Source organism: Canis lupus, chromosome 1 (genome assembly GCF_048164855.1).
Source record: "Canis lupus baileyi chromosome 1, mCanLup2.hap1, whole genome shotgun sequence".
Classification (NCBI taxonomy): domain Eukaryota; kingdom Metazoa; phylum Chordata; class Mammalia; order Carnivora; family Canidae; genus Canis; species Canis lupus.
Genome location: NC_132838.1, coordinates 42240123 through 42265198, shown reverse-complemented (window position 1 = coordinate 42265198; position 25076 = coordinate 42240123). Strand labels below are relative to the sequence as shown.

Sequence of the window (25076 nt, the reverse complement as noted above, 5' to 3'; positions counted from 1 at the left end):
AAGAGTGTGTGGGCCCACTCTAACTCTGAAGTAGGGTATCTATTACCACTGAATGTAGAGACCCCCCTAAAACACTCCCACCATGTTTGGGACTTTCCTCCACAAATCCAACTCCATCTTCCCATCTTTCAGAAGCTTCCTGAAATTATACGGCAATAATTCTGGTTTTCTAGCCCAGATATGGACTAACTGTTGGAAATCAGTTCACGTGTGCAAGTTCCAGGATGCGGAGGAGCAGGGAGGGAAGGTGCATGGGCTTAGCTTGTCTTGATTCAGTCCTTATATTTGCTGCTTAATTAAAAATTATTCAAAAGGTCCAAAAGTCTATTAGGTATGAGAACTGAATATTATAGTAAAAGGGATTATTTTTTCACTAACAAAAATTTGACAATGTAAAAAAGGCCATATATCTAATATCATCTTAAAATATGAAGTTTATTATAAGAAAAAAATCTAGGGGCGCCTGGGTGGCTCAGATGATTAAGTGTCTGCCTTCAGCTCAGGCTCAGGTCATGATCCAGGGTCCTGGGACCAAGCCCACAATGGACTCTGTGCTCAGTGAGAAGCCAGCTTCTCCCTCACAGTCTGCTGCTCCCCCTGCTTGTGCTCTTTCTCTTAAGTAAAACCTTTAAAAAAAATTTAAAAATTAAAAAATTTTTTAAAAATCTAGACACTTGCTGTACCTGATTAAAAAAAAAAATCACAGAATGATTTTATGTTCCCTAAGTATCCCGCTCTACATGAAATGAAGGTAAACATCATAATTTACCTTTTGTATTTCTTCAAAAACACTTCAGGCTATTAAACAATGAGGTGTTTATTCTTTGGTTTATGAGACTTGAGTAATGTGTTTGAGTTTTTTTCTTCAGTTGTTATGCAGATGTAGTATTAACTTGGCAGATTTGCAATAAAATACGTAACAATTTATATTCAGAAGACACCCTGAGCAGCTCTTCCCAGAACTACAACTAAGATTACCCAGGAAAAGGATGGGAAGAAAGTACCAGGGCCTTTCTGCCTCCTGATCCTCTCCTAGTCCTGCTGAGGGATTGGAAGCAACACCTTGATGAGAAAACTCACTGACCGCTGGCTAGGTGGATGACCAGGAAGAGAAAAGCAGAGAACCAGCTTCAGGGCTGGTGTAAACTAATGCTAGCAAGAACAGAGCCACATACCTGACGGGAATACCCCTTCTCTGTGGGTGCCTGCCCAATCGTCATTTTTCGTAGAAATCGGTCATTTGTATCCAATACTGAAAAAGAGAAAAAGCTTCTTCAGTCAGCAAGTATGGACTGGCTGCCTTGTATGTGTCTGGAGCTGTTGTGAATGCCAAGGAAGCAGTGGGGAGGGAGCAAGAGACAAGATCTGGCCAGCCTGCAGCTGACATTCCAGTGAACAGACATCAAGAGGGAGCTGATAAACAAGAAAATATCAGTCCTGGATAAATGCCTTAAGAAAATAAAGGAGGTAATATGAGAGAGTGTGTCAGGGTGGTAGGAGGGCAGGGTGTCATTTTTGATTAGGCAGTAAAAGAAAAACATTTCTGAAATGGTCACATTTTACACTTAACCCAAAGTCATAAGAAGCCAATTTAGTGTCTGAAAGGGTTAAAACACTAAACAACCAGATGACCCAGCAGTTACACTAGGTATATATAACCAAGAGACTGAAAGCAGGGACAAGAACACATATCCGAGCATTCACAGTCACTACAGCGTTACTTTCAAAACCCAAAGGTTGAATAACCAAGCTTCCATCAGTGGATGAATAGATAAACAAAATGTGGTCTGTAGAATATTACACAGCCAGAAAACCCCAAGGGAATGAACAACATGGATAGATATTGAAAATATTATGCATTGTGAAATAAGCCAGATAGAGAAGGACAAATGTATAATCTCACTTATATGAACTACCAAATTCATAGAGAAAGTGGGACAGTAGTTGTCAAGGGCTGAGGGGGATTATTGTTTAACAGCTACACAGTTTTTCCTGGGGATGATGAAAGTTTTTGGGTATAGATCGTGGGGATGGCATAACCATAAGCCTTGTGAACATATTTAATGCCACGGATTGCACACTCATGGTTAAAATGTCACAATATGTATATTTTGCTCCAATACAATAAATAAAGTAGTAACATGGGGGGAAGAAGTCAATTGTGATTAAAGCAGGAACCAATTCTTTGTCCTGCTTTCACTGATTTTCCTGAACTGCACTGATTTGCATTTGTTTGTGAAAATTAGGTTTGTTCAGTGAAAACCAAAATTAAAATGCCAGGAAATAAGCCAGAAGGACATAGGCTTCACTAATAATTTATCGGCTTCAAACAACAAACTGCCCACACTGACAAGATACAGCTGATATATTAAACATACTATATAACACTGACAAAAATGATAACCAGAATTCTGTATTTGGGGGCTGAAAGCATCTATCACACGAAAAATGTTAACCTTTTCTTTCACACACAAAGCACTAGCCGGCCAGCCCACCTCGCCCACCCATTGTTGCCTGACTCTGATGGTGCCACTCTCCATACGACACGCCCTCTCTCACTCACACTTTATGCACACACTCAGACACACTAACACACAGGCATGCATCAAACATCACACATCAAACACACAGAAGCCTGTATGATCTTAAGGTCCAAGCAGAGTATATAAAGAGAAAGGAACGCTTTTCGAAACTATCACTAGCTAGTACTTATTCCCAAGAACCATGGTGCAGTCATAGCAAAAACACTTCCTACTCTCATCTGTAGTATACACAATGTTGGCATAAGATGGGTATGATGTTTGTGTTGGAAATTCAGCTGCCTGTTATTTAGCAAAGAGAACACAAACAAGCCAAAAAGAAAAAAAAAAAAAAAAGGCTGGCAATATCAGCTCTAAGCAGTGGCATTGGAAACAGTGTGCATCCAGTGTGGCCCCGGCAAAGTGGGGTGCCTCACCCCTCAGCAGGCTTCTGATGCTCAGGGAGAGGTATGTGGATAGGTTGGTGCTGCCCACCTAAGAGACGTGAAAATTAAATTCCTGCACACACAATAGATAGCAAAAGGGAATGCTAAGTTAGTGATACATAATTCCCAGGTTCTAAATGATAGAGCTAAGGTGGAATGAGAAATATATTTATTCATTCTCGGAATATTTACTGAGTGGCACTTTTTATGCTAGGTCTCAGGCTAGCTGTAAGGGGATGCAAAGATGAACAAGACATCAATCTCTGAGGGACGCCTGGGGGGCTCAGTGGTTGAGCATCTGCCTTTGTCTCAGGGCGTGATCCTGGAGTCTTGGGATCGGGTTCCACATCAGGCCCTATAGGGAGCCTGCTTCTCCCTCTGCCTGTGTCTCTGTTTTTCTCTGTGTGTCTCTCATTAACAAAAGTCTTTTAAAAACAAAAAAAACCCCTCCAATCTCTGATTGGATGCATTTACACACACTGGGGAGATGAGGAAGGTACAGGTGAGTGTGGGTTTGAAGGGTGCCTCTGGCACTGCTATGATGCCTGGGTCTTGAGGACCACCCAAGGCGTGCCTAGTGGCTTATGGAACAACCAATAGCCGCTCAGGTTCTGGGCTGTACAAGGTGGCATTGGGGGCAGGGCTACTATTTTGGCTTCAAAAGAACTGTCATGATTCTCTGAGCATTGTCAGGGCAGTGTTGGGAGCTAGTAATTGATGTCACTTTACTGAGGGTGACTGAGGCTTGTGGGACCTTGGTCTAACAGTCCAGGAGGTGGATGAACCAATGAGCAAGGGAAGAACGGAAGACTGGATCCCCATCCCCAGGGATGGTGGTGCTCGGAGAGCCGGAGACTCAAACTCCTCTAGGAGCCACAAAATGGCTCGATGGCTTTTAATGTTCATTGTTTCTGGAATAGTCTATTGGCTCTGGTCCCACACTACTGCCAGGCAATGAGGCCTATAGACTTCTGATAGGAGGCACAGGATGAAAGATCCACCAGTTACATTTCTTACAAAGGCAGAAAGGAAAGGGTGGCTATTACATAAATATATGCCATTAGTATAGTCTGAAAAGAAGTGTTCAGCTTCAGGCAGTCCCTAAATGTCCCCCTCTAGTTATCAAATCATAGAAGGACCTAGTCTCATCACTAAGGTTACACTATTTCCAGGTCAAATCTTATATTGCCTTTAAATAAAATTAAAAAAAAAAAAAAAAAAAAAAAAAAAACCCAGGTCCTGGGATTGGGCCCTATATGGGGCTCCCTGCTCTGTGGGGTGTCTGCTTCTCCCTCTCCCTCTGTCCCTCCCCTCCTGCTTATGCTCTCTTTCTCCAATAAATCAATAAAATCTTTTTAAAAAAGTGCATTAAATATCCTCAATTCATTTGACAAAGAGTACCATTTTTTATATTAATTCATGAGAATAAGACCAAAACTACTTAGCAAATATCATTCTAAACTCCCCCAATCTGGATTGCTTGTTTATACCAATAACATTTTCTTCACTCTGCTGCCATAAAAATCATATAATTCTAGTATTTACCTGGAATAATTTTTTTTAAGTTGTCACTTCCAGTATTTTTTTTTTTAAGATTTTATTTATTTGGTAAAGAAAGAAAGAGAGTGCAAGCGAGCACAAGCAGGGGTGGGGGGCAGAGAGAGAAGGAGAAGCAGGCTCCCCACTGAGCAGGGAGCCTGACATGGGGGCTAGATCCAGGACCGGAGATCATGACCTGAGCTGAAGGCAGATGCTTAACTGACTGAGTCACCCAGGTGCCCCAAAAGTTCCATTCTTTTTTTTTTTTTTTTTAAAGATTTTATTTATTCATTCATGAGAGACAGAGAGAGAGAGAGGCAGTGAGATAGGCAGAGGTAGAAGCAGGCTCCCTGCAGGGAGGCTGACATGGGACTCAATCCCAGGTCTCCAGGATCAGGCCCTGGGCCGAAGGCTAAACCGCTGAGCCACCCAGGCTGCCTCAAAAGTTCCATTCTTAAAAAAAAATAGGCTTCCCAATAAAATGCTAATAATGTTCATATCCATTATTACAACTGATGTTTATCTGTTAAATAATAGAGTGAATTATGGTTAATCTACAAATAAATATTCTAGATCCATTTAAAATTATCATTACAACAAAGATCTAACTAAACGGAGCATGCTACTTAAGATATAAATGAAACCAGTAGGATCTAAAATTGATCTGCCTAAATTAAAATTAATTATACACAAATTCCAGATGCACAAAAAAACCGAATAGCATTTTTATTAGTATGGCAACGTGTTTTTCTTTCTAGACATCTCCAAAATTTTTATAACATTTTTACTTTTATAATAAAAACATTTTTTTGAGTTTCCAAAATGATGTTACTCTTTTTTTTTTTTTTTGTTACTCACCTTTTGTTTGGGAGACAAACACTCAGAAAACTATATCCTACAACTATTCCCACGATGGCATCTGCTGATTGCTCAGTTGGAACTATAGAGTTTGTAAAGCACTCTCCTATCACAGTGGAGCTACATAAGACAGATACTGGTTATTATTATTCCATTTTACAAATGAGAAAATGGAAGAAGTTATTTGTTAAAAGTTGCACAGCTCATAAATGGTGGAGCCGGGGATCCCTGGGTGGCGCAGTGGTTTGGCGCCTGCCTTTGGCCCAGGGCGCGATCCTGGAGACCCGGGATCGAATCCCACATCGGGCTTCCGGTGCATGGAGCCTGCTTCTCCCTCTGCCTATGTCTCTGCCTCTCTCTCTTTCTCTCTCTGTGACTATCATAAATAAAAAAAAAATAAAATAAATGGTGGAGCCGACAGCAGTTTGGCTCCTGCCTTCGGCCCAGGGAGTAATCCTAGAGACCCCGGATTGCATCCCACGTGGTGCTGCCTGCAAGCAGCCTGCTTCTCTCTTGGCCTGTGTCTCTGCCTCTGTGTCTTTCATGAATAAATAAATAAATTCTTAAAAAAAAAAATGGTGGAGCCGAGACTCATTTTCTAGTTTTTGTCTCTCCACCTCATAATTGTGGGAAAACACTAAGTTCTTAATGAACTGGTTAAATGGATTCCCAGAGGGAAAGCTTCATGAAGGGGGGGACCAGGGTTGTCTCTGGGAGAGTCTACGCAAGGAGATGGACTGGATGGTGGGCCAAGACAGGCAGAAGGACAGGGTCAGGCCCAGCTGCCTGGAAAGCAGACAGAGAGGGAAGTATACAGGGCCACACTGCAGTGGTGCTTCAGGCCAAGCTACGTAACGGCCACTGTACCCCATTCAGGATTTTATCACACAGGATGGGGGCTTCTGAGCAAAGTGACAGAACAGCATCTCCATATTACGAACCTAGTGAACCGGGGATGGATATGCATATAAGAACATCTATTAAAAGGTAGCTGCAGTCAACCAGGCAACTGATAGAAATGTTCTGGAAGTCAGTAGAAGCGATAAAGGCAAGTGGGCAGGTCTGAGAAGAACACACACAAGGGTCAGGAATCCAGACCACCTAACCCTTCCAAGACACTCTGAGCATTATCATGTGCTACTATCCACAGAGGAGAGAACCAAGTAATTTTCCGTGGATGTGTGTAAGGGGGAGAGATAGGGCGAGCCCAGCAGAGCAGCTGAGTCAAGAAGGGGAGTGACTTTTCCTCCCAGATAGGAGGTGAGGGTGGGGGGTGTCAGAGAAGAAGAGAGGCAAAAAACAGTGCTTGAAATCAATGAGGGATTCTAGACCACAGGCCGGGAGGGCAAGGGGGAAGAAATGGAACTGTGGGCTTGGGATGCTTGGGTGGCTCAGTCGGTTAAGCATCTGTTTGGCTCAGGTCATGATCCCAGGGTACTGGGGTCAAGCCTCAAGTCAGGATCCCTACTCAGTGGGGAATCAGTTTCTCTCTCTTTCCCCCTCTGCCCCTCCTCACCACTCAGTCTCTCTCTCAAATAAATAAAATCCTTAAAAAAAGAGAAAGAAAGAAACTGTGTGCTTGAAAGGGATTTAAGAGCTGGAACAAATGTCATCCCCGACCCGGCAACCAGCACCTACCTCTTTGCCACGTGATGGTGGAGGGGTCAATGTTGAGACGTGCAAATTTACTCACTTCCTCCTCCGTCAGCGCACTTGGATCAGTCTTATTTATTCCCAGTTTCTAACGATGAAGACAAAAACATGTGATATATTTTAGCAAGGAATAGAAAGCAAAATGTAACCAAAATTATCCCTCTTATTTTATTTTCTCCATGACCAGAAAATCTTTTTAAAGCTACACTTAACTAAGAAAGTTGTAGGTAAGGCCAATGCAATAAATAAGCCCAAGCCCAAGTGTCCCTGAAATGGAAGACATTGATATTTGTAATATACCCTAAAATGACATCAAAATAAGGCATGGTTGCTAGTTCACAAAGAATATTACTTATTGCTGTCTAGGCCCGAGACTCTTGGGATTGTGCTACGTGGCCAAATGTGCTGTTTTCAGAAGGGACATAAACCGCTGTCCACATAATTGATGTTCCAGTTCATTAACTCTTCTTTCAAATACAAATACCAATAACTCAAGTTGATGCCTATGTTTTTAAAACAAGTTATTTCTAATTCACTGTGAAAAAAAAATAACTCTCAGTGCATCTATTTCTGTAAAGGAAACAGTCTAAGAAAATTCATAATGAAGAATAAGAAAATAATCTGAAAGTACAAATGCCAACAGAAATTATATAGGTCGTGGCTGCTGAGGTTAGTATATTATACAGTATTCTTAACAAATTGGTTAACCAAATTTGGTTCAGGAAGAAGCAGGGAGGGTTGAGTTTCTTAAATCAATTATCAGGGATCCCTGGGTGGCGCGGCGGTTTGGCGCCTGCCTTTGGCCCAGGGCGCGATCCTGGAGACCCGGGATCGAGTCCCACGTCGGGCTCCCGGTGCATGGAGCCTGCTTCTCCCTCTGCCTGTGTCTCTGCCTCTCTCTCTCTCTCTCTCTCTCTCTCTGTGACTATCATAAATAAATAAATAAATCTTTAAAAAAAAAAAAATCAATTATCACCAACCAGTGGCCATCACTTATACCATTAAAATTAGTTTTTGGTCTATGAAAAGAGCAAGGGGCAATCAATGTGATGAGTATAATAACAACAGATAGAACAAGGAAATGATAATATGGGTAAAAATTAAGATTGTTTCTACTAGTAAAACCTTAGCATCTTCCTGTAATAAAACCTGATACAGGTATGTTTTCAGAGGCTAGATCTTATTTCCTAGAAATCAAAGAAAATTCATGAAAGAGAAGGACTCTTGGAAATTTGATTTGTCAGCTGATTGGGGTACTCTAGGTCAGCAAAGCAGCTCTCTCAGTTTATAGTTGAAAGGACTGAGACGCAAAAGGGGAACTAATCTGCCTACTTGTTCTTTGGTGTAGCCATGTCTCAGGCTTCTGGTTCTTTTCTCTCTGTTATGTTGTTCTGTCTCTAGAGTTTAATGCCCCAAAGAGTATCTAAAAACCCAAATCAAATCAAGTTTAAAATTGCTGGCTTTGATCATTTTTCTGATTTGTTTCTAGGATTATTTTCTTGTTGAAGAGCCACGAACCATAAACCTACTTTCAGCCGAGCAAGTTGAATGCTTGAAAACTCTCGAACACCATTCACTGAAGGAACGAGTCGATTATACAGTGCCTAAAAACACAAAACACAAATAAAACCCCACAAAAGTTTAAGGGCCAACTATGACTTGGATAAGTCACAGGATATGACAAAGTTCATTACATTTATAACCCAGCTGTTTAGATTAGAGACCCTATTAAAATTCCTGGGTAATATAAACAATGTAGCCTTAAGTTCTATCGTTTTAATAAATCTGACTAGATCTGAAATAAGGCACATTGCAAAGACTTTGTAAATATAAATATTTCTTGATTTACATAGCCTCACAACCATTAAATTAATATTTATCTATATTTGGATTCAAGAACTCACAAGAGATTACTTTAATTAGAGGAAGTCAGGACCCTTGTAAATATGCCAGCAAGTTCCACTTTTATCCACATCTTAGGTCTATGAGGAATTAGCACCTGGTACTCTATCCCCTATCAGGTGTGGGTTTTACATTAGCTGGATGCACCTGAAGCCCAACAAAGGGTCTAATCTCTGTCTCAGCACATCTAGAAGGGCTACACGTAACATTACAGTCTTAAAAGAGATCTTTCCAATCCCCTTAGTACAGACCAGAGATTGAATCACTAAAGTCCTGTCTCGGGTAGGCTCGTTGGCCCAGCTGTTTAGCGCCGCCTTCAGCCCAGGGCGTGATCCTGGAGACCCGGGATCGAGTCCCTCGTCAGGCTCCCTGCATGGAGCCTGCTTCTCCCTCTGCCTGTGTCTCTGCCTCTCTCTCTCTCTCTCTCTCTCTCTCTCTGTCTCTCATGAATAAATAAATAAAATCTTTTTTAAAAAAATAAATAAAATCCTGTCTCAAAGAAAATTTGCCTTAAATAATAGAACTCACATAATTTAGCCAACAACTGGCAATGGTCATAAACTCCCTTGAGAATCTGACCAAAGCATGGATTTTCTCCCCAAGAAATAAGGACATGGAGAGTTCACAAAATGTTTAATACAATTTCATACAAATTACAGACATCAAAGTTTTCCCATGAACCCTTTAGGAATCCAGAAATCCCAGGATAAGATGCCCAAAATGGCCAACAAGGAAACTTTCTTACTTTATCGGTTTGAGTGTTTTCATGCAAAATCCTTGTGTCAATAGCGGCAGCCAGCAGGTTGTTGGCAGCGGTGATGGCATGGATGTCCCCAGTCAAATGAAGGTTGAACTATAAATGACATGGACACTTCATTCTACTGGCCTTGGACAAGAACGAATAAACTATTGCACTAATTAAACATCCCTCATAATGAGTTAAGTCCATAAAATAGACTAAATCAAAAACTCAATGTCAAGAGTTTTCCACTTGACAACAAAGAACTCTTAAGTGGACTATCTCACCACCAATTCTTTCATCTTTCACTCCTGGATTAAGGGCGAGACACTCTGATGGACTTAATGATTGATCTCCTTATTTTCCACACATTCTTTTTATGATTTAGAAAATAGTATCATATCAACTATACTTTAAAACCAGGCAGGAAATAAAATAAGCAGCAACAATATAATAATATAAAATAAGACAAAGTCCGAGAAGTAAAAAAATTCATCACCCTCAAAACCCTATTCTGTTATTTTCCTTCTAGTCTTATGTGCATGCATATTTATTATTTGTAGACTCAGCATACTTATAATACTTTTCATTCAGTAACATTTCATTTAAGGAACTTCTTACTATGTATTTTAATGTAATAGTCTTTTTCATATGTAGTTACAGTTCACAGGGTCTGTATAGTGGAGTAGATGTACCAAAAGTTTTCAGTCTCCTATGTCTACATATTTAAATTGCTTCCAAAATTTCATCTTTGCAAAGAAGGCTACAATTATAAAGATTACACGTAAGTAATTTTTTTCAATAAGTTGCTAATAAGCCATAGATTTCCAGCAGTGTGGTTCCTGGATTAAAGGATCTTGATAATACCACCAAATTGCTTTTTGAAAGGTTTGAAGTACCACCCCCAAACACCAGCTGATCAGTTAAAACCTCATTTTATAACCTAAAATATATGACCAGTAGAAAATATGAATTATGTATGTATATTTTATAAAATTTATAGTTTTTAATATCAAGATCATAACCCCCTAGTGTGGAGCCCAAGATAGCACTTGAATTCACAACCATGAGATCAAAACATGAGCTGAGATCAAGAGATGGATACTCAACAGACTGGGAGCCACCCAGGCACCTGTACATCTTAGCTTTTATACTTAGTGTTAATATTACTAGCATTTTTACATCAATAAATAGTCTTCAAAATATACTCTGTGTGATATCCTATTATTAGATATTTAAGATCGCCCCCCCCATTTTTTTTAATGCTACAAGCTGTGTGAAAATAGTTTAAAAATTAAAACTTTTCATACACAGCCAGTTTTTGCTTAGGATAAACTAAAAATAGATTTATTTGGGCCAGAAGGTATGATACTGTTTTTAAGGCATTTATATTTTAACTTGCCTTTCAGGAAAGTTTTACCAACATATACTTCCCAGCAGTATATAAAAATGTATTTCAATGTCTCACTGCTAAAATTTAGTGTTATTATTACTACTTAAAAAAATATCCAAATCTGTCAGTTTGACAAGTTAAATAACTGATAGTTTTAATGTAGATTAATTTGATTATTAATGAAAATAATCATTGGTTAGTTAATATTTCTTTTCTGATGTTTCTATTGAATCCTTCCCATGTTATAACTAGATTGTTTTTCTTTCCTGCTGCCTATCTGATACCCACTGGGGTGTCCACGGGCCCCAAACAGGCCTCTCTTCTTCTGACCACAATGCCTTTGCCACCACACCTTCTACCTCATGGCCATTATTCCCCTCATCTTCCATTTCTGATCCACCTTCTTTTTTTAAATGTGGGGCTGGAACTCACGATCCTGAGATCAAGATCTGAGCCACTCAGGTGTCCCAGGCCCTATCCTCTATTTCAATACATGACTCTAGAGTTGCTCGGCCCACTATCCTGGATATCATCCCCTTTTCTCACCCCACATCCAATTCTGCAAACACATCTTATATCACTGTCATCCCCCGATTCCATCCTCACTACCACCATGCTGGGCCACAGCACCATCTTTCCCCTGGGCTTCCTTACTAGACTGTTAGCATCCACTCTGGACTTCTAGGCATCTATTCTCCGCTCAGAAGCCTGAGAATTCTTATAAAATTCAATTTACATCATATTATTACTTTGTCAAGATCCCTTCAATGGTGGACCATCGATGATAGTCAAATAATATCCAGGGTGTTGGCCATGAACTTCACAGCCTGAAAGAGCTAACCCCTGGCCATTTCTAGACTTCACTAGCTTCACCTCTGGTCACCCACTGACACATGTTGGTGGCCTCTTGTTCCCAGAAGATACTAAACCTCTTCCTGCCTCAGCACTGCCCCGAGCAGGTCCTACTACCTGGAATATTTCCCCCCATTCTGTATAACTCTGGCTCCATCTCACCCTTCAAGTCTTGGTATTTTCACTTTCAATTCTTCAACCCATCTGGAACTTATTCAAACATTTTCCCATGATTATTTATTATGTTTCTTTCAGACACATTGTCAATTCATGCACTTAGTCAACAAACACGGTCTGAGTGTCGGGCATTGTGCTCAGAGCTGGGGATAGAGAGATGAAGAAGATATGGGAGGTCTTCTAATTCAAGGAACACACTGCCTGATTGTTTTTGGCTTACTTAACAATCATAAGGCACTTACAACTATCATATGCCTTAAGTTTGCCCCAAGTCTGAGCCATGCAGCTGATGCCATATGACAGCAGGACACCAATGCCCTTTGACTATTTGCGCAGAAATTCCTGAGCCATTCCCCTGGGCATGTTCTTTGTACTCCGTATCCCCAACCTGGCCTCCTGGCTCTAGTTCTTCCTGGCTTGTGAATATTACTCACCCCCGTTCTGATGGGAGGCTTGGGGCTGTTTTTTCAGCAATGCCTCGCACTATTCATTCTCTCCCCACCCCTAATACTTGAATAGTATCCAAATTTTCCCTATAGCTTCCCTGATACTCAGGTCTTCATAGGTAAACACATTTCCTATTCATTCAACCAAACCAACAAACAGTGTGTGCTGGACACCGTATTGAGTGCTGGGACTACAGCCTCTAACTCACCACAGCCTCCAGAACTGAATGAGAAAAACAGGAGATGAGGGGACCAGGGGTGGTGGAACAAAACCTACAGGACTGGCTGCAGCAGGGAGGGCAGAACAGGAAGGGAGAATGCTCCCAGTCTCGGAATCAAGAAACGATGACCAGGCCAGAGTCTGCAGGGAGTCTGACAGGATGCTGAAAGGGAGGGTGGCCCATGGGGACCTCAGACAGTGAGGCAGGCGGGGGGAGGGGGGAACAGGAGAAGCACATGAGGACCTGTCATGTGACACTGTGGCACACAGAGTGACAGGGTAACTCCTGAAAGACACCAGACAGGAAAGGAACAAGCTCAACTTGGGTTTGGGGAAGATTTCTTGGGACTAGAACCAAAGGGCTGATGCAGAGAGCAGAAGTGATGAGACCTGGGCAGGTAATCAGATGCAGGGCAAAACCGGATGGTTATGCAGAGGGTAGGAGTTCTTGGAGAACTAAAAAGTGACACCTTTGGCCCCTTTTGCCCATTTCTCTTTGGAACTATTTCATTTGGAGTCTCACTTTGCCTAAGGGGGAGTCCAAGCCTCCCTGAACTGGGCAGTATAACTGATGATTGATTGGGACACAGCCTGTCCCACTCTCTCATCCGGAAGCCTTGGAGCTATGTGGGGGTTTGGGGTTCAGGATTTTTGGTAATTTAGAAACACAGAATGATATACCTCTAAGTTTTTAATACCACACCCCAAGCAGGGTCTAAGTCCATATCCATTAATCAAATCTACAGCAAAATATGTGAACATTTACACCAAATGGCAGAGACATTACATAGCTCATAACCATCAGGTCTCGCCACTGTAAGTCATGTAAACATTTATGGTTTTCAGAGCCTTTAGGACTTTGGGATTGAGGATAAAGGACTGTGGGCCCGTGTTTATGAGGCACAGAAAAAAGGTTCCAGGAAGGAAAAACAGTGACACATGACATGTTTTTCACTGAGTCCTTACCTCCTCCATGGGGATGACCTGGGCATATCCGCCACCCGCAGCTCCTCCTAAACAACAGAGCAGGCACATTTGAAATCATTCACCAAGTACAGCTACACAGGATGAACAAGGCCCTAGGGATACGGCTCCCCAAACCTAGCAGGAAGGCATGCATCCCCAAGATGAAACAACAGGCAGTAAAAAACTATCTATCAAAGCAAAATAAAGGAGGGAAAAAAGTCTATTTTGTCCAAAGATGCAATTTAAGGACTTCAGTTTCTTGATTTAAAAAAAGGTAAAATAATATAGCAAATGTCATTACAGCACATATGGGATTATTTTATTAATTTATTATTCGATCTGTGCGGCTCTGTGTTATCTAAATTGCACATGCTTTAAGTATCAGAAAACTTTGTTCAAAAAAAATCCATCTGGTGAACTCTGAACTAAGACATTGTAAAATTTGGACAATTGATTTTAGACAATAGTTACAATTTGTTATGCTATCCTTCAGAATAGTGAAGTCAGTACATTAAAAAGATTTCTCTTCCTTAAAACAATAGTGATACCTTCTGTGTCCTATCATTTTACAGTGTACCATATTTTTTTATATGCTATCTCATTTGGTCCTCACAACTCAGGAAGCCAGATACTATAAACCATTTTGCACTTTCACAGATGCGGCTCAGAGAGGTTACAACTGGTTAAAGGTCACACAGTGGTGGAACACAGCCACGAATAAAACCGCAGTCTTCTTTTTCCGAATTTTGTGTTCATTGCACTGCATAATATATGACATTCTATGAGTTACCAGTACTTAATGAGCTAGGACTTATTAACATCTGTGACAGTAACATAAATATAATACCGCTAAATACCACAAAGTGCCAAGAACCAATAGTAATTGCAGCAATAAATGCTATTGTAATGTGAGCTGAAGAACAACCTCATGATAAATCAGTGGAGAAAGAATAGTGAATGTGAAATTGCCAGATGGCAGCCCAGCAAAGACAGACAGAAATTTCACATCTCGGTCCATAGCTGGTCAGTTTCTAAAGCTCTGCAGGTCTGACAGCGAAATCGGGATGAGCCCTAGGGCCCAATGGAAAAGCTCTCTTACTGTGTAGAGGGGAAAACCTTTCTCTGGGGCAGGAATGGTAAGACACCAATACGAATGGAAGAATCGCAAAATGGCTTGGCAAAAAAGGTGCTGATGGGCTGGAAGATTTCTGCCTAAGGCTGGAAGGGTGAGCTCGGGTCCATGACTGCTCCAGGGACCCAGGGAAATGGGCTTCCTGGCAGGCTTGGCTGAAATCCCCACCGCAGCTCCCTCTGTGGGAGGACCGCTGTGGGGTAAGCACGACATATTGAGTGTGGGAGGGGGGCATAGTGATGAAATATACCAGTTCCTCCGACAGGTTTTAGCTCCCGATCTGTTGATAATATTCTTACAAAACTTCTCTGCCCAAAGTTTTGCTCTGAAAAATGTACCAGTTGTTACATCGAGTACCTTTAACTCCAAAAGTTGGTCCCTGAGAAGGCTGCCTGAGACAGGCAAAGGAGTTGATATTCAGGTGTGCAGTCAATGCCTGCACGAGCCCAACTGTCACTGTGCTTTTCCCTTCACCAAGAGGGGTGGGTGTGATCCTGGTTTGGGGGAAGAAAAAAAAAAGTGAGAATTTAATAACATTTCCCAAACAACCTATGCAAATCAATCTAAGGTGCCAGAACCAAATCAGAGGATATGGTAGAGAACACGCCATCCCCAAGTTCACTTAGTATTTCAATTTTCATGGATCTTTATTGTCTACCCACATCACACAGGCCACGCTTAATCTAAAGCCAAAATACAGACACACCTTCAGCAAGAGACCAAAAAAGAAAAGTTACTCAGTGGTAATAGCATTATCAGCTTCACAAAATGTCATAGAATTACCCATCAAATGGTTTAAATAATGAAGACATGTAATTTCTTCCTGATGGGTGATTTGGCATTCATCCTGCTAGGGCCATTTACTGGGGGCACCATGTGGTCACAAGGCCTACTCAGTGATCTGTGGCCAGAGTCTCAGGATTGCAAGGCATCCCATCATCCCCACTCATTCATTTCCTTCTAGATATTAGCACTCAGGGCTTGTCCCCACCATGTTTCTTTTTTTTTCCTTTTAGTTTCAACACAATCAATGATGGAGGCCCATTCTAGGATAGCCCATTCATTTCCAGATAATGTTTACAGTGAGAGAGTTTTTTGTCCTAAAGAAGAGATGTCTGCATTCCTGTAGCTCCAATCTCATAGAGTCAAAATACTAAACTCAATCCCTTCTCATATAATAGCTCCTCAAATATTGGGAAAGATTTAGTCCAACACTCCTCAGCACAGTAAGATCAAAACTGCTCTGGAGGGGCTTGTTGACTACAACACCCTACAAAATCAAGCATCACATAATAGTTACACCATCACAGCATTAAGTAAAAGAATGGGTGTTTGTGATGTTCCCAAGTAAGGACCCATACAACTATTCTTTAGCATGCTCTAGCCACTGTTATAAGATTTAAAAACTGTCATTTTGGTTTACAACTTGGTCTCCAATGAGTTAGATGGTGTGAGTCAGGTTGTACAGCATTCTCAATCACAACAAAACTCATAATCAGAGTTTTCTGACCTATAAAACCTAGTGGTATAACTATAAGGAAGTAAAGCCCTTAGATATATCATCATCCCCAACTACCTCAGACCGCCACAGCAATACAATCAATCTTTCTTTCAAGAAATATTTATTAAGTACTACTATGTGTCAGGCCACTAGATCCTGAGGACACAATGATGACCAAGCTGGATCCCATCTCTGCCTTCCCAGAGCTTATGGATGATGGGAGATATGGACAGATCAACTGGCAATTGAAATGAAAGTGAAAAACATGTATTTCAGAAAGTTGGCAATGAGACTGTCTTATGAGAGCACATGGTAGGAGGATCTGATTAGATTTGGAGTATCAGGGAAGTCTTCATAGAGGAAGTTAACACCTAAGCTGTGACCTGGCAAATGAATAAATGTTAGCCAAATAAAATTGAGGGTGGGTTTGGCATAGTTAATATGTGAGGCTCTGTTCTTCACATTTTTTAGGTTGTTACCCTCATTTGATTGATGAGGAAACTGAGGCATAAGAAATCTCAGTAACTCACCCGGGGCCACACAATTAGTAAGCAGATCTGGATATCAAAACCAGGCAAGCCACCCGGTTTCTCTAGGTTATTTCTATGGATAGAAATTGTAACTGCTGTTAACCACTAATTAGCAAATTAAAGCATGGGAATAGGAAGGATGACTCAGTGAGGGGAAACACAGGACAAAGAGGGATTAAGGACAGAATGGTCCAGAACATGTTCTCTTAAAGAACAGTCAGAAGAAAGCAAAAGAAAATTCAGAAGGAGCAGAAAAGAGAACACGATGATGAGGCAGGGGTGTGCCACGGGAGTCTCTGAAGGGAACCAAGGAAGTGCGCACAGAGTCACATGGCCCAGAGACACCCGCTGCGGGGTGAGGGCCCTGCATCACTACACAGAGCAACAAGGGCACCCGTAGGCAGCTGGTGCACCAACCTAAACATGCCAGGTGAAGCAAACATCAAACTCCTCAAACCACTTGACAGTTGGTCAATGTGAAGACTCAGTTACAAGAAAGTGTTTACGCTTTGAGTCAACTTTCTCTTTCCTTAGCACAGCAGGAATAAAAGCAGTTGGTAAACCACAGGCATCACGATCTTATGATAGCCTGAGAAAAAAAATGTGGTATCAAAGATAGGGTGGATTAAGTACTGTACCAACCATTTACTGTTTGCAAAGGAATAGGTGGTTTACTTCAGCATGTCACATGAAGAATTACATTTTCATTCCCAAGGATGTGCTAACATAGCTGCTGGAGACAGCCCAAAGCAGACACGCCCAGAGATGACCTCCTCAAAACTTCAGCTAACCATCCAATTCTTAATTAGAAACACAGGACTGCTCAGCTTTCTGCCAACTAATACAATTCAGGAAAATAAAAAAAGCAGGAAGTATTTATTGGGAGCAATAAAAGGAGAGCTACAATAAAAATTGTATTTTACTTCATTCCTACACTTGATATCAGACTTAGGTTTAACTGTAGTGCCATTCTCCTTAACTCTGACCCCAAAATTCTGAGTTGACTCAGAAAACAATGAGCACAACGTTAACCTAATTTCTGTTTTTTTTTTTTGGTTAAGAGCTTAGAGTTTATGGAGAGGGAACTATGGTTTTTAGCTCTCTCCCTTAACATCTCCCTGCAGCTCTATCTCCTCCACTCTGTACCCCAAAGTATCACTTTTTTTTTTTAAAGATTTTATTTATTTATTTGAGAGACAGAAAGCATGAGAAGGGGGAGGGACAGAGGGAGAAGCAGACTCTGCCCAGCCGGGAGTCTGATGTGGGGTTCTATTCCAGGATGCCGGGATCATGACCTGAGCCAAAGGCAGATGCTTAACCAACTGAGCCACCCAGAGCCCCTATATGTATGTATTACGTAACTTTTCAGAGGGTATCATTACAAGCTTTGTGACACAGCTGCCCTGCCTAACCAGTCCACAAGCTCACTGAGGTGAAGAACACCCATTCTCAGTGCATTTCGAGGCACATATGAGCAAAAAGAATGCTTGACAAAGCAAAGATGCCTTTTCTAAGACAAATATGTGTACTGCTGACTATAGTACAATTTATTGTACTCTGTGACAGTTTAGACACATGCTTAAAGAAGTGTACCATTTACTCCAAGGTCAAAGAGATTGCTTATGCAGGTTGTAGTGGCAAAACTGTGCATGGTTCTCAAAATCTGAGTCAAGAACAGTATTATTGTCATGAGTCATGGCTCTAACCATGCGCTCCAAACCTACCATGCTCAAGCAGCATATGAATATATCGATCACTCATCCCAGGCATCTTCCTCACTGGAAAGTTTTTAAAGGCTTTTATTCCTGACAACAAATTCTATAGTCCACTGGGTTGTGTTTCCCATCACATTTGACTGATGTGAACAGTTCAAAGGCCCAGCCAGTAGTGGTCTCTTCTAAATACCTTTGTTTTATTCTTCAGGTTGTGCAAATAGCAAAAAACTCACAGATATTTAAATAGTTACCCAAAGCAGAAAAGCAAAATCTTTAAAAAGTCAGTAAAGGTTATTTTTACATGTACCAAAGGAATGGTTTGGAATATTAAAAGGAAAAAAAAAATCAAATGAGGTATTTGGCATTCTACATGTATAAGAAAGTGATGTGCATGATTTTAATTATTCTTTAATGTGATATTCAGTCTGTTCACAGATAAATTTGGGCTTTGTTTTTAACTGCTGTCTGAGCAATTCAGAGCAGCTCTAAAAATTTCTGCACAGAAATCGGTAAAGGGCCAGTGGAGATGGGAGCCTGCACACACATTCAATGCCCTACAGCTGCACTCCACGGCAAGTTCTCAAACAAATTCCTTTTCATTAGTGTAACTGGGAAAATATGTAAAACTCAAGAGCCCCTAAGATTCTTTTGGCAGATTTCCCTGAACAATTCCCAATACTTTTCATTTCATCAGGCAAAGCAAATACAGTGATGTATAGGTGTAAATACCACGCGATGTGTAGCTGATGGAATACAGATGATTCTGATGGATTGAGAAATTCTAAAGTTTGAAGAATAGCTTTTAAAACGAATTAATCTGTTCTGCATTTGGGTTATTAACAGAAGATTTTTAAAAATCCCATTGTTTTATATTTTAATTCTACTGTTGACACATTTAAATCACGTTTATGCTTAAGTTCAAATGTACAACCACAAATATATTGTTTAGGTTTCTTGAAGACTTGAGTATCTGAATTCTGCTAAAGCATGGGGAAACACTCATGTTACAGCATTCAGAAACAAAAGCAGGACACAAAATGGTATTTATAGCATGATCTCAATGTGTAAAAAGGATACATATAGAGAAAATCCTGGAAGGAGATATAAAAAATGTTTTAACACTTCTCAGTAATGAGATTTCATTTTCTCCTTTTTGTTTTTCATTATGTTAAATTTTTATTCTGTAAGCCAGTATAAGTTCCAGAATAAAAAAAAAAAAATTCTTTCAGAAAAGGAAATAATTTCCCATGTAATGGAGGGGTCCTTTCTGTTTCTGAAGAAGTAGGGACAGCATGTGTAATGGTTTGTCAATTGTCACTTTCAATAACTAATGTGGCCAAATGTAAAACTATGGAGGTGGTCTTTATTGCAAATGAACTTTTCATTTTAGATTTTTAAAAATATTTTATTTATTTATTCACAACAGACACGGAAAGAGAGGCAGAGACATAGGCAGAGGGAAAAGCAGGCTCCCTGCAGGGACCCTGATGTGGGACTCAATCCCAGAACCCCAGAATCACAACCTGAGCTGAAGGCAGATACTCAACCACTGAGCCACCCAGGCGCCCCTTCATTTTAGATTTAAATAAAATGATTGTCTGGTGTTTTAAACTGATCTCAAACATCCAGCTATTAAAAGGTTAGATTTTAAAAGGTAGTTTACACACGTAAACTCACACAGTTGTTTGTGTGGGTTACACAGTGTGGTATATATTTTCTAAAACTCTTCAAGTTTTCCTACAGACACAGGTATGTCTCGAAATCCTACCCTCACAGCATTTTTTTCAATGCAGTTGAATGGAACACAATTTAATTTTTGTTCTTCATAGATCTTTGTTTTGTAAGGAACATATACCACCATTTCAGAGAAAGAATTGTTTCTCTTGGGGTTAAATCTGTACTTGAGAATTCAGGTTTCCTTTCATTTCTATTGACAATGACAACCTGGCTTCTTCAGCTCAGATGCATATACAAATGCTGGCAAAGAAAGAGACAGGGTGGGGCAAGCAGCAATGTTCTATGGGCATGGACCAACACACAGCTATAATCCTAGGACAGACTAGCTGTCACTCTCCAGCATGTGGCTGGAGGCCAGCCCTTGACAGTATGAATTCAAGTTAGGAATCTGATAACAACACCATCAGAGTTTTTGGTTTAAAGTATCATTTCTGCATTCCCAACTTAGGGCAGGGCCACGTGTAGACTGTGTTTTTTTTTTTTTTTTCCAGTAATAACAAGCACCCATAAGAGTAAATCACAGCCACTCCATATGGAACATTACTGCTTGAGTCTTCCTTGGTATCCTGAGAACCCACCCTCCTGAGTTTTCCTTACGTCTTCCCATGTTAAGCAGGGTGAGAAAACCAGCAAATCCACCTACCAAGATCACTTAGAGCCTGGAAAAAAGGAAACAAATTTGTGGATAAAATACTAAATTTACTTTTGAAGTTCTAAATGTCCAAGAGTTTATTTCTGAAAAAACAAACCAAAACAAAACAAAACTTGTATTAAGCACATTCCAGAAAAGCAATACTACACTCCATGTGTGCTTCAAACCCTGGGACCCAGGAGTCCCCCAACCAACTCCCCAAGTCAGCTGGCTCCTTTCATGGATCTGGCCCAGAGGGTGCCTGTAGCGAGGCCAACTCTCTTCTCAGCACAGAGCATCCCTGTAGCTCAGTTACAGAGACATTAGGGGTGGGGTCCTAAGTTGGAAAGGACCCTAGTAAGACGGGGAGTCCAACTGTACTGAGCCTGGAAGCCTGGAGGAGGTTTAAGCCACACGCAACAAAGTATGAATTCTTTGAAACCACAGCCACCAAGCGACTCTGAAAGCCCTAGTTGTCTATCTTTACAAAAGAGTGACAGAGGAGGGGAGGTAGGGAGAGAAAGAAATATGAAGAAATTTGGCTATTAAAGAGGTGATACAGATTGTATTTGATCTTTACTTGTAGTTTTAAAACACTGAATTTAAAACCTCTAGGGATTTTTCCTAAGGAGGTCTTTGGACAAGTGCACAAATGAGCATGCTCAAGGCTGTTAATCTTAGCACTGTTGATAGTGTCCAAAAATGGGAAGCAATTTAAGTGCCCATCAACAGAGAGTTGGTTAAATAAATGTGGAACATCCTTATGATATTTTCAAATCATTTTTTGGCCTGAATATACTTGAAGAATTAAAAGCACGACGAACTGTCAGCCACTGAGCCACCCAGTGTGTTACAGTCTGGAAAGATGGATGAAATGGAATCCACCCACATCTCAGGCATTTTTACTGCCCCTGCCCCCAGAACCTAGGATGTGAGCAGCGGAATGATATGCAGTCAAACAAAATGATAACCCAGCTCTGTACTGACTCAGATGCAGTGAGGTAGGTATGCAACATACTGGTGAAGAACAGAACAGCACTTGGAAGATGATGTCATTTATGAAAGACAAGATGGTCTCAAAGGTTAACAGCTCCCTCCTCTGGGTGGTAGGATTTGGGATATTTTACTTTCTTGTTTATAGTTTTCTGCATTTTAGAATAGCTTTATGAGTGTGTAAGGCTTTTAAAACCAGAAAAAGAAGCTAGGCATTTACATGAATAATTAAATATATAAAGATAGTTAACCAAGAGTCAAGTCCAGTTAGAAGAAATGTCTCTGCTTGTTAATAAACAGATTTTTGTGTCTTAAGCCTTGGCCTATATATCATCAATAAGTCACTGCAATGAAATTTCAAGACAACAATGGAATTTCTATGGTCTCCTGATGTTCCCTCAGGTCACATTGAAAAAATATTTTAAATCCCTTGTTTTCTGTCATTTTTCAGCCAGTGAACATATTTCTTTTTTAAAAAAAGAAGGAAAACAAACACTCCTTTTCACAAAAACTATGCATTTGTCTTTTATAAAACGACCAACACAAATGAAAATGGCCCAATATTAATTTTAAAATCCAAGAGGAGAGAAATAATGAACTTTGACAATGCAAATACACAAATATTTAGGATATTAACAGGAAAATGTTTAGTTTCACACAATTATCTGTACATTTTCCATTAAAATGTTATCTCTGAGTAGAACACATGTACCCCCAACTCAGTTAAAAATATTTTACTTTCAATTCTTATTTTGATTCTTATCACGAGAAACTAAATGAAAAATCCAAGACAGAACAAAGATGATCAAAACACAATATAAGAAATAAAAAATACTAGACGAGGAATTCATTATACTTTGTATTTTGTGGAGGAGACTAATTTGTTTTGCACTGAAAATGAAAACTTACCTCATGTCAAATGAAGGAATGCCAAGTGAAATGCACAAAAATATCAAGTTTGAGAAACAGATGAATTTGAGGGGTGTGATGATAGGTAAAAATAGGGAAGAGACTTTTATAAACATGCCTTCTTAGTACAATAGATTTTAAAAGTAGTCTTACCCAGCTACTAAAACGTATTTTCCATCTGCTTGATCCTTTAACCTTTCCAGCAGGGACAAACGTACTTTGGCTTTGCTTTTGCCATAGATTTCAATTTCATCTGCAAGCAATCCTATCTCCTTGGCAAGGACATCCACGGCTTTTGGAGTCTGTGCTCTTGAAATCTCAAGATCACTGGGGGGAAAACACATAGGAGGCAAGTGCCTCCTCAGCTTAGGTGGTCACTACTAGAGTGAAAACAGCCCTACGCCACACCAACAATTCAAGCAAAGCAATTGCTTTGTGGTCCTCTCTCCCAAGCAGTATTGAGCACAACTGCTAATAATTTTTTTTTTTTTAATTTTTATTTATTTATGATAGTCACACAGAGAGAGAGAGAGAGTCAGAGACACAGGCAGAGGGAGAAGCAGGCTCCATGCACCGGGAGCCCGACGTGGGACTCGATCCCGAGTCTCCAGGATCACGCCCTGGGCCAAAGGCAGGCGCCAAACCGCTGCACCACCCAGGGATCCCACAACTGCTAATAATTAACGTGCATGAAAAATGGTACATTTCTTTAGAGAAGCAACTCTTAAAAACACATGAAGATCACAGAATTCTGCCCAGGTACAAAGATAATACCAATGCTATAGGAGAGAACTGTACGTTCACTGTAGAGTAGAGTGCTTTCTGTGGGTCATCACTGACTTTGTTAACCATGAATAGATGGGTTATTGCATAATGCGCTTACTGGGCTAACCTCATGTGTCTCTTGGCGATTCAGAAATGTGGAAATGCTATTTTGTTTTATCTGTGTCCATACTTTCCCTCTCTTTTTCCGACTTCAAATCCAAAATTGTATTTCAAAATATTTTATTAATTGCATAACCGTCAGTAAAAGGACCTAGTGCTTGAAGCTCAACTTCAACACAGGAAAAGTTTAGATGCTCTGGAGTGTCACCAGGCAAAAAATTTCTTCCGTTTGACCAGCAAGAAGAGAACACCACTGTTTATCTTCCAGGAGTGCTATGAAATCAGCATGTGCTGAACTTCCTGGAGAGTCTTTTGGGGCTCCTGAGCTCAGCTATTGGTTTTAATGGGGGTTCAGTCCATCCACCTGCCAGGCTGACCACCTGTTTGAGAGGAAGACCTGGCAGACACAAGACAGAGCTTGGGAGAGCAGGTGTCAGACTCAGTCAGTCATCAGGGTTGATATCTGAGAAGACAGCAGTGCCCTGACTCACCCTGGAGCCCTTATTTTGGGTATAGCAGTCTCCACTAGCAGGTGGCCCCTTGCTCTGATTTTTTCTTTCTCTTGCTCCTGCTGATAATCAACCCTAAGCCCTCACATGACTCTGTGTTCTCCTCCATGACTCCATGGAAGTCTGACCTTGGTGCAAGCGGTAACAGCGAACCTACTTCCAATGGGAACTTCTCTGAAGTGTGCCACGGCAGCTTGCAGAGGGAGAGTGTGCTTCAACCTGGATGTGGGATGAGCTCTGTGCTTCCTTCCCCAGCCACACCAGCCTTGCCACTTCCAGTTCTTCCCTTCTCCCTTCACTGCTTATGGTCCCCTTCATTCTGCCTTCCTGTCTGCATCTTTTTTTTCTTTCTCTCCTCCCCAAATCTCCTAAAGGGGAGAGCTGACTCTTGGAAAACCTCCCAAGTTTTTTCTTCACTAGCTAAAAAGCGACAGTGACATTGTTTTGATTTTTCAGGAATTTAGAAATTAGCCTGCCTTTCTTCCTCTAGTACCTCAGAAGTCAAATTTACTTCAGCAATTAAAACACTTCTTACTCCCGAGTGGAATTTATTTAGATTTATGCAAAGCCTTTGGTACATAATTGGGCAGGGTCCACTTCAATTTTTTTCTTTTTTAGTTCTCTGTAAGTAGAACATACTCATTTACTTTTAAAAATTGAAGTCCTTTAACAATGTAAGTAACTTCAAAAAATTAAGATACTTGATGAAACAGACTGCACAACAACAGGGGTGACATTACAAAGAACAACGTTCTCTAGAATTTATGTATTAACGAACACAGAAGATAACTACAATGTTCAGTCTATTTCAGGGGTGAAAACAC

The 25076-nt window shown here is 40.7% G+C and overlaps 1 protein-coding gene across 3 annotated transcripts in view; it reads right to left on the bottom strand.

Moving 5' to 3' along the window:
• MTHFD1L (methylenetetrahydrofolate dehydrogenase (NADP+ dependent) 1 like) overlaps nt 1-25076 on the bottom strand; it is a 187116-nt gene that overhangs the window by 121964 nt on the left and 40076 nt on the right. For 2 of the 3 annotated variants that reach the window (XM_072827792.1, XM_072827812.1), the window contains 7 exons: nt 23012-23185; nt 15200-15336; nt 13711-13757; nt 9663-9770; nt 8545-8619; nt 7001-7103; nt 1176-1252 (listed from right to left, as the gene is read on the bottom strand). In XM_072827792.1, the coding sequence (XP_072683893.1) occupies nt 1176-1252; nt 7001-7103; nt 8545-8619; nt 9663-9770; nt 13711-13757; nt 15200-15336; nt 23012-23185 (721 nt within the window). The remainder of the gene's footprint in view (nt 1-1175; nt 1253-7000; nt 7104-8544; nt 8620-9662; nt 9771-13710; nt 13758-15199; nt 15337-23011; nt 23186-25076) is intronic. The other variant, XM_072827803.1, reaches the window with a different exon arrangement.